Below are 10,933 nucleotides of genomic sequence, written 5' to 3' on the forward strand. Positions count from 1 at the left end.
GTATTGATTTTTTTGTACATGTACTGTTTTTAAATTTCCATTCATATTTTTAACTAGTTCCATCTTTTTTACCGATACATTCTCCATTATAACAATAATTCTACAATTATGTGATGGCGTTTATATTGAACGTTTTACAGCGACATAATCATATGTCGTAAAATAGAGAACGGTTTCACCTAGTGCTTACTATGAATATAATTCATGAATTAAAAAAATACATGTTTGATTTAATAATGATAGCACAGTGATGTATGGAAACGTAAAAAGTTCGTTGACTGATCTGAACTGTATTATATACATCTCATTAAATATCCAAATGTTTACATGAACATATACCCGTATATTAAGTTTCATTTTAATGCCACATTGATTTATCCATAGACTTACAAAATGTATATATAGTGGACACATACTACACATTTAAGCAGCCTGTTTCAGGATCGGACGGAGTCATGTCTCCCGTTTACATATTTCTAGGCTTCCTAACTTTGTCGCTTACTGGTGCTGAGGTTCCACAGGCACATCGTGTGGTAAAAGGTAAGCAATGATATATAATGATATTAAGATAGTACTCTACATCGTCATAATGGCTGACTTCCTTTAAAAACATGGATGAAAAAATCTATATCATCAATATTTGACTTTTCCTTTTCCATTTAAATACCTAGTCGAGTAGCTCAGTAGGTTAGAATACCGACTTCTGAACTGTAGGTCGCAGGTTCGAGCAGGGTTTTTTTTTTTTTTTTATTGTTTTTCAGATTACCTTCTACTAAAACTATTTTTTGACAAAATAAAGCAAATTTGAAAATTTTCAACTTCAAAATATTGTTGTACATATCCTCCATTTTTCATCTACATCAAATTTCTCTGGTGTAGCATACCTCCTTAATGATAATGAAACAGGTGACTAATTTCATAAATCCTATAAGGTAATTTTGATGCAAAGCATACGATCGACTGCTAAACATTCTAAGCTATTCCCAAGAAAACATAAATATTGTAGTATGAAATATTTGATTAATACATGTACATGTGTATGGAAACAAAACTTTAACAAAATTTATTTAATTTGAATACTCACTTTATAAAAAAGCATTAATACCATCATTTATGTAAGAACACTTGAGTGGTTTTCAAAAATCATAAATGTTTGAAATGTCATTCAAACATAAAGATGCACTAATGCAATATGAAAGTTTTAAGAGCATTAATATTAGAAACATTTATGTTCACATGTATATTCAACAAAATTCATAATGGCATTAAACAAGTAATCTGTGGAATTCACTGCCCAATATGGCTTGTGTCTCAGAAGTTTTCATAAAGAATGAAATGTAGATATCAATTCATTTATTCATGAGAAAATAAATTATGGTGCATGACTGAACCAATTAATGAATAATAACAAAATATATACGTCCATCCCAGGTTAACATTTTCAATGTCATATTGAGAGACGTGTAGATCAATTAATTATTTCCCCTGTATATTCAGTCTTTCGATATAAAAAAAAAAATCAAGATGTCCATGAAAAAGATGCTAGACACAGAAAACCCGCGGCGTTATCAAACATGATTGTATGAAGTTTGAAAAAATTATTAATTCATTCCAAAATTAGATTGAAGCACATGTACTTGAAAATTATATTAGTTTTACGCCAGATTTCGATATTAAACTACAGCAAAACTTTTATATCGATAACAGTAATCAAAACTTATATTTAGATACTGAAGTTTCTTAAAGAATTTATATTCACGGGAGATCGGCCGCTCCTGTGATTACAAAATTGAGAGTAGGGCAAACACAGACCAGAAGTGGGATGAGGTACTTAGGAAGAGGAAATATCCCCTGTTGGCTTATCAAAATGATACGAATATTATCCTTTACTCATATGTGATCAAAGGAGCAGTTATAAAAACTAGTATGAGCTTATTTTCTCTGGTAAACATATATCAGAGATAGATAAATTGCACAGAAACGGACAGATAATAGGGATACCTAAAATGTCAAATGCCCACTACTATGCACAACACAATTGATAATTGGAGATTCGTTATTACTTTCACATTGGAGTGGACCATACTAGGATATCAGTGTTTCACAAACACACATTCTTTTTATTACTTTGATATTGTAAATATACTTAAAAGAAAAATTCGAACATCGGAAAATTTGGCTTAAATCGCAAAGAACTAAAATCTCTATATGTATAAGACGAAGGGTTAAGCACACTTCTTGTGTTGATAAAAAATATCACCAACGCGATGATATAAAAATGTTGTGATGTAAAACTTATACGGTACCAATTTTGATGCACCAGATGCGCATTTCGACAAATCATATCTCTTCAGTGATGCTCAACCGAAATCTTTGAAATCCGAAATAACAATGAAGTTTTAGAGCTATTATAGGGAAAAACAGTGTGCCAAAAAAGTGGAGTCAAATTCATCTAAGGATAAGATTCTGTGATCAATGTCGTTTTCATATATGCATGTATAAAATTCATATTTGAATTCATTTAAGGGTTTTTATCGAGGGGTCATTTCGAATATCACTTCAACAACCTACAAAACTAATTCTAAACTTCATTTATGTAACTAGGTCATATGACAGGATCTTTGAGAAAACTTCCTTGGAAATGGAGGCACGAAAAAACGTCTTACAAAGTGAAAACTCCACTGACTGTCGGGGTAGATGTTGTTTCCAGTTTCAAAGTCAGCGCAGACTCAGTTGGTTTGGGGGGAATATTCAAAACGAGTAAAATTGCATTTCTTCATTTTGATACATACATATTTATTAAAAATTAATGGAAAATATTTTATAGAGAAGGATCACTGAGCATACATCTACATTCAACACTGTGACACTCTTTTTTTAAATTATAGGTGACTTCCATCAGCCTGATTGCTCTGGTATCATAAAACGTCACCCAAATCTTAAAGGTCGTAACGGAGTGTACACTATATACCCTGACGGCAAGACCAAGAAGCGGGTGTTCTGTGACATGACCACTGATGGCGGTGGATGGACGGTACTTCCATATCTAAGTTTTATTTATAAGCTTTTTCCTTCCTTCCGATTTTATTATATCGGCCGTGTCATGATAAGATTGCTTTGAAAAGTTGGTTTAATTATAATAACAAGAATAGCCAAGGGCGTATGAGAAGTGGGGCAATTATTAATAGAACAACTGACTCTACCTTTGATGTTGCCTTCTAAGCAGTATAGTAAGGATAGCATATCAGCCTGATTACGTTATTCATCGTCTGGTTAATACTGGTAATCAAGCTTTCATTTGAGAAGACATGAACTGGGACGGTTCGCGCCAGAATACTTCATGAAAATATGCTGGCGTGAAGCATTGTAGTTCATGGTCTCATTTATTGTCTAAATTTGTCTATGTGAAACGATGTAGGATATCGAAAATTTGCGATCATAAGATATATCTTAATTAGATAAGTTAATCATAAGATATATCTTAATTAGATAAGTTAATCATAAGATATATCTTAATTAGATAAGTTAATCATAAGATATATCTTAATTAGATAAGTTATCTATTCTTCCGGCTATTTCCCCTCCCTACTTTAAAAGACAATGCTACATGTTCGTGCTTGTATCATTATTTTAAAAAAAAATCTAATTACAAAGAGGTTCCCTCCACTTTTCAAGGTGGAACTACGTCGTTCATAGCTATTCAAAATAAGCAGTTTCTACGGGCAATAAAGATTTTGCCTCGCTTTGGATAAAGTTACATTAGTATTTCTATTAACTTTGAGAATACCGGTAATATTGTTGTTTTTGAATAATTCAGGTTATCCAACGACGGAAATACGGATCCACACGTTTTTTCCGCAAGTGGAGAGACTACAAGAAAGGGTTTGGAAGAGCGAGTGTGGATTACTGGTTAGGTATCATTACTTTCATTCTCGAAAACCTACTGGAATCATAAATCAGGACTTAAAAGAAAAGTTTAACACATCGTAAAACAATGCGTCCGCCTAAAACAGATCTTCTTAATTTGTAATAGCATCAAATTTCAACCATATGATTGGTGTAGTTGCAATCTTTCTGACAAAATAATCACGTTGATGAATAGTATTATAATAGTACACTAACTAAATATCTCAATAAAAACAAACATTGGGTCTTGGCGTGTCCAGACTCACTGAAACATACATGTAACATATAGTTAATATGCCTCATTGGATATAACATTCCAAGATGTGTCATAAGCACATTTTTGTTTTGACTTTCCAACAAAATAGAAATGGACGGAAAAGCAAACATGATAATTGTAGTGTAATCTGTTCAGACAGGTATACATTACAGATACAGGTACATCAAGGTTTTTTTTTTACATTACAGGAAATGATGCAATACATTCTTTGACATCACGAAAAGCACAGGAACTGCGGATTGATCTACAACAGTTTTCAGGCGCTAAGGCTTACGCTAAGTACTCGACGTTCAGCATCGCGGATGAGAAAGGAAAATACAGGTTAAAAGTCGGAGGATACAGTGGAACTGCAGGTGAGTACTACGTACTGAGACGATTCGTGATATTTATCTTCTTAGCTTGAATTGATGCACACATCAAATGTATAAATATATTCAGCTATATAAACACTTGACTTGAACTTTTAAGGGGACAGTCTCCAGTATCACAACAACCATATATTCGCTACAAAGGATAAAGATAACGGTCACCGTTGTGCAAAGCAATTCCAAAGTGCGTGGTGGTATAACGCTTGTTACTACTCAAATCTAAACGGCCCATTTCGTTCATCTGCTGTTCACACTTATAAAGCAATAGTATGGCGCAAATGGAAAGAAAAAACAGCACTAAAATCGGCGAAGATGATGATTCGACCTCGAAAATAGTTCCTATGTGATTTGCGGAAATAAATCCTGTCAAATAATCCTGTTGTTTTACTATTTGACAGAGAAGAAATACAAATTATATCTAATGTATGAAATGTCACATATGAATACTAGAAATTCATTCAAAGTTACATGTACATTGGGATTACAATCTATACTTACAAATTAATAAATTTTGCCTATAAACTCCGAAACGCTTGCTCCAGAGTCCATAGTTACTGCTGCTTGCACCTTTAATATTGTTCCATATGTGAGGTGAAGTCCGTAAGCAATAATAGAATCTTACTTGATTTGTAAATATCGTAAAATTAATTAAAAACCTACTTTAGAAATTCATTCAAAGTTGCATGTACATTGGGATTACAATCTATACTTACAAATTAATAAATTTTGCCAATAAACTCCGAAACGCTTGCTCCAGAGTCCATAGTTACTGCTGCTTGCACCTTTAATATTGTTCCATATGTGAGGTGAAGTCCGTAAGCAATAATAGAGTCTTACTTGATATGTAAATATCGTAAAATTAATTAAAAACCTACTTTAGAAATTCATTTAAAGTTACATGTACATTGGGATTACAATCTATACTTACAAATTAATAAATTTTGCCAATAAACTCCGAAACGCTTGCTCCAGAGTCCATAGTTACTGCTGCTTGCACCTTTAATATTGTTCCATATGTGAGGTGAAGTCCGTAAGCAATAATAGAATCTTACTTGATTTGTAAATATCGTAAAATTAATTAAAAACCTACTTTAGAAATTCATTCAAAGTTGCATGTACATTGGGATTACAATCTATACTTACAAATTAATAAATTTTGCCAATAAACTCCGAAACGCTTGCTCCAGAGTCCATAGTTACTGCTGCTTGCACCTTTAATATTGTTCCATATGTGAGGTGAAGTCCGTAAGCAATAATAGAATCTTACTTGATATGTAAATATCGTAAAATTAATTAAAAACCTACTTTAGAAATTCATTTAAAGTTACATGTACATTGGGATTACAATCTATACTTATGAATTAATAAATTTTGCCAATAAACTCCGAAATGCTTGCTCCAGAGTTATTGCTTGCACCTTTAATATTGTTCCATGTGTGAGGTGAAGTCCGTAAGCTACAACAGAATCTTACTTGAGTTGTAAATATCGTAAAATTAATTAAAAACCTACTTTCGTTTTTGATAAACTACCCTGAAATAGCAAAAATCAGAGTACAGTGGCGGACACGCTTTAGCGGATCCAAGCCAGTTTTATTTTATTTTTAATGACAACTTAAGATAATACAAAATGAAGTAAATCCGTTGTGTATCGATGCTTGATTTTTATCTTACTGAAACTGAAGAAATAAGTTTCGATGCTTTTTGAATAGATTAAATATGCCTGTTCGTTTCTTCAATCCCCGATTTTAGTGAATCAGCCTCATGGAAAGAGGGTGTTGCACCGAAGCAGGAATTTTTCCTAATCGTAGCTCCGTGCCAGCACTCGTGACGTAGAACTGACCTTCATTCATATTTATATTCATTCCGTATTTGCCATTTAAATACCTGAAGGATTCCCAATACTAGGGACAAGCCTGATTTATGTTGTTCTTTATTGCTGAAGACATACGTCTTATGGCATACATGTTTACAAAAATAATAAACAAGTTAACAATTGTGTTGTATGGCATGGCATGACATTATATGGTATGTTACACAATACCGATGTGAATTTATAGACAGAGAATGCTATATAAGTAAATCATTACGTAAATTAAAGGCACAGTGAATATATTTCCCCAAATTACACAACTCTTGGAAATTTTTTACATTTAATAATTGTATAAGTTTAAAAACAGATGGGTTTTTCCAATAATACATCTTGATATATTTCTGCGCAATTTAATAAAGTAAGGACATTTTAAAATAAAATGAAATTCATCCTCAATATCTAAATTACAAAGTTTACACTAGTGGTTATTTTTTGCTACATTAAAATGACGTCCACTCTCAATGGCAAGATTATGCGAAGACATTCTAATTCTACTAATGTGTTTTTTATAAACATGTGGTATAGCCTTCATCAAGTAAAATTGCAATGAAAAATAGTCATAAATGTACATATAAATTTTACATCTTGGTGAGGAGTTGATTTGTTCAACAATACTCTGCACAAAAATATCAGAAATTCTTTGCTTAATTATTGGGAAATAATTATTACAATATACGCCATTATATACTTGATTACACCAAATATGACCCAAACCTATATCAAATAGTTTGTTTTTTATATGGATAGCCCAATTAATCACACGATTTCCATCCTTGTCAGCTTCTTCACATAAACTTTTGTAACATGTTTTCAAAATACAATTTTCACTTTGTAATAATTTAAACCAAAATTTAAAAATTCTAAACCAGCGCACAATGTTCATGGACAGTCTGTCTGTTTCTACATACACCATAGCATTATTTGTATTTTTCCTGACACCCAGTACAGACTTCAAATATTCCAAGTGCACTTTTTCAACATATTTTGCACTATGGTTACCCCAAACTTCACAACTGGAATTAAGTATACTTGCAACATATGTATCAAATAAGGATAACATTGTTTCTGTGTTTAAATACATTTGGCTGACTTTAGATTTCAAGGAAAACATTGCTTTTCTGCCCTGACTGGCCAATTGCTTTTCTGTGGTGCTAAACTTTCCATTGTAATTCATTAAAACACCCAGGTATGTGAATTTATCAACAATTTCTATAGGCTCCCCATTCAGACGCCACCTTTCATTACTGCTAACTTTACTCCCATTTCTGAAAATAACTACTATTGTTTTTTCTACATTCACTGAAAGATCCCACTTTGTGGTATAAGTAAAAAGTGTATCCAGCATGCTCTGCAAATCATTAGCACGTTCGGAAAAATTAACCATGTCGTCTGCATACATCAAGACAAACAAATTTAATTCTTGTATTTGTACAGGGATCATCCCTTTTGTTAAGAATTCGATCTCAAATCATTAACATATAATGAAAAAAGTATGGGTGACAATACTTCCCCCTGTAATGAACCGATATCATTTTTGAAAAACTCAGACATTTCTGCTGATCTGACACAAGACTTCATATTTTCATACATCTCACCAATAATACCGAGTAGTTTCTCCTTTATGCCAACAGTGCTAAGTTTTTTCCATAATATTATTCTTTCAATTGAATTAAACGCCTTTTTAAAATCTATAAAACAGCAGTACAACTTTTTTTTCTTACGTAATGTCATATCAATAATTGAACTCAGGCCAAATATAGCCCCCGCTGTGCCCCGCTTTGGCTGAAAACCAAACTGCCTAATACATTTTATGTGTCAATACATTATACATGTAGTCTAAAGATAATTTTTGAAACCGTGAAAATTAAATTTTCTTCTTTTTTCTAAGTATCAGATACAATGTACATACGGTTACATGTTACGAGTGTATCAAATATTTAAAATTCTATACTACTACAATCCAAAAGTTCTGATATTCGTATGTATTATTTTTCTACAACCAACAACTGGCAACTGTACATGACTCTGGCCACAAAAACAAAATATGGGAAGTTTAATACGCATTAAAAAAGTTCAACATTATTCGAAGTAAATGCATCTGTAAAAATTTATTCAACATAGCAATTTGCTACTGGAATACATATAAACTCAAACTGTTTAAAGGTTATTTACTTGTTTGGCCTTAAAGTTTTTTCTTCCAAAGCTTTGCAAAGTTCACAACGGTTTTTCGTAAAAGGCACCATGCCTTCGTCAACCACTTTCATTCAGAAAAACATACAAGTTCTCGTTAGCAGCCTTGACTATTAAAACACAGGTATTGCATGCTGTATTCGGCGTGTTTGTTGAGAGTCCCATTCACAAACTAAACAGTGTCCAGGTTGGAAGCTTATTTCAAACTCGGCACATGATAATAAACGGATTTACATGAAACATTTATAAACACTAGAAGCGTGTTTCAATTAAGGAAAAAAATCTAGATGGAAAGCGTAATATGAACAAAAAATGTGTTTGTGAGGGAGTCGAACCCGGTCGTTTTAAAAATAGAAAATCTCTTTACATATAAGAGTCGACGACCTTATGCACTGAACTACGCAGTAGATCATACATTACTAAGGAAAATAAACGTACAGGTGAAGTTGAAAATAATACCAGTGAAGTCGTTTCGATTTTTTTTAAATTTACAAATAATGCCTTCGTGAAACAACATTTCAAAGCGACAGTATTTTGAGGAAAACTCGAAAAACATGTTCATGCTCAATTCATTTTGTTTCACGGAGGCAGTTTTTCTGAAATTCGGGGATACCCCTCCATTTTAACGCTAAAAATCATATAAATCGCTTATAGCTTGATTTAAACTCGAAATATTTGGCTAATTTTGTCAATACATGTCTTTATTAAACTTATTTTCAAAAATTATTGAATCAAGACATACGTTCCAATTGGTTTTATCATATATTTGAATAACTTAAATTTTTCAATCTTTCATGCAACACCTTTAGGGTTAACATGAGACGTGCAACACCTTCTTTCCAGAACGAAGCACCAAGAACGAGACAATACATCACTAAAGACGCGTCAATCTCTACCCAGAGTTGTCGTTCCTTGCTCTCACTCACACCTCTGTTAACGTCTCAAAATAAGCAATGCTATTCCACATGTAAATCCAATTTTTTTTTACGGCTAATAAAACGAAGAACTATTTTATAAAATATCGGGAAAATGTAGGACAAGCAACTATTTGTAGATTTTTTTCCATTACTATATATTCTTCATGTACCTATGTATAGGCCTGGTACATTAGAACTACCCAATATCCACGTTTCAACCCAAATCAATGGTTCTTGTGTCACAAAAAGACTTGACATCTGCTCAATATTTATTTATTAACGTATATTTTTGTAACTGAAGTCAAAACCATACTTTATTTGAGCATACGTGCCATTTTATAAAAATCTTGTAAAACCCTTGAGACGTTGACAGAGGTGTAAGTGAGTGTAAGGAACGATAACTCTGGGTAGAGATTGAAGACGCGTAGGTCTAAAACCAGTCGCACATTCTCGGGCCTTTCCGACTATCCGAGAACTTGCGATTAGTTTACATGATCAGCATGAAATTATGTAGATGTTTAGTGTTAGTTATTTTCATAATAGTTTTGACTAAGCCCATATTTATCATTTTATGAAGAACTTCAACAAAGGACAACCCCTCCCGAGACCAACGATCTGACACATCGATAACTTTTTAGATACGATATTCATCTCATATTTTCGATGTTCTTAATTTTTTCCGAGAATGTTGAAGTCACTGTTACGACTTTTGTAATAACACTTACTGACATGTACAAACACATAAAAAGTTTTTATTTTGGTTTAAACTATTTTGTGATGACACAGATCTTGAAAGTAAGTAATAAGTCGAAAGCTGTCCAATATGTCGACATGTCAGATATCGAATGGTCCGGGACTGTTCCGAGAAGTTTGCGCCTCATAACTTTAATGTTAAAACATTTTACCGAAATTATGTAAGTGACTTCCTGATTAACAAGTTTCATTTACTGTATATGATATTGATAAATATAACATACATTTTATAACTAATGCACGCAATTATTAAAAAATTGCTCTTAAATTCATTGGAATTAAAGATATCACTCATTCAAATGTGAGTAACAATTCAATCAAAATAAAAACATCCTTCCTCTATGCAATATTATTTCAATTGTGACTCCCCAAGCTTGCGCTATATAAATAGGGCAAGTAGTTGAGAGTAACACCGAAAATGTTCACCTCGAGAATACCATCGACAACTGGGGTGTCATTCTCTTTCGGTTAAAATTGATTTTACCCATGATACGAGTAGCTGTAGAATTGTAGCTCTCTGAGAAAATATTGGGACGGATCAGAGAGTTATAGATCCACCCCTTATAAAAACCTTCGATTTACGGCGCACAAAAAATGCGCACAGTAGAAGGCTTATATCGCTATATACTTGCATCGCCGTCTCATAAATTTT

At 32.7% G+C, this 10,933-nt stretch overlaps 1 protein-coding gene across 1 annotated transcript; it reads left to right on the plus strand.

Annotated features, from left to right (window-relative positions):
* Positions 1-431: 431 nt before the first annotated feature.
* Positions 432-4,925, plus strand: LOC130046512 (ryncolin-1-like). Its single transcript, XM_056153801.1, has 6 exons — positions 432-540; positions 2,605-2,760; positions 2,889-3,034; positions 3,818-3,914; positions 4,372-4,536; positions 4,652-4,925. Exons 1-6 carry the CDS (start codon positions 456-458, stop codon positions 4,885-4,887), a joined length of 885 nt encoding a protein of 294 aa, XP_056009776.1. The 5' UTR covers positions 432-455; the 3' UTR covers positions 4,888-4,925.
* The last annotated feature ends 6,008 nt before the right edge of the window (positions 4,926-10,933 follow it).

Source organism: Ostrea edulis, chromosome 2 (genome assembly GCF_947568905.1).
Source record: "Ostrea edulis chromosome 2, xbOstEdul1.1, whole genome shotgun sequence".
Classification (NCBI taxonomy): Eukaryota; Metazoa; Mollusca; class Bivalvia; order Ostreida; family Ostreidae; genus Ostrea; species Ostrea edulis.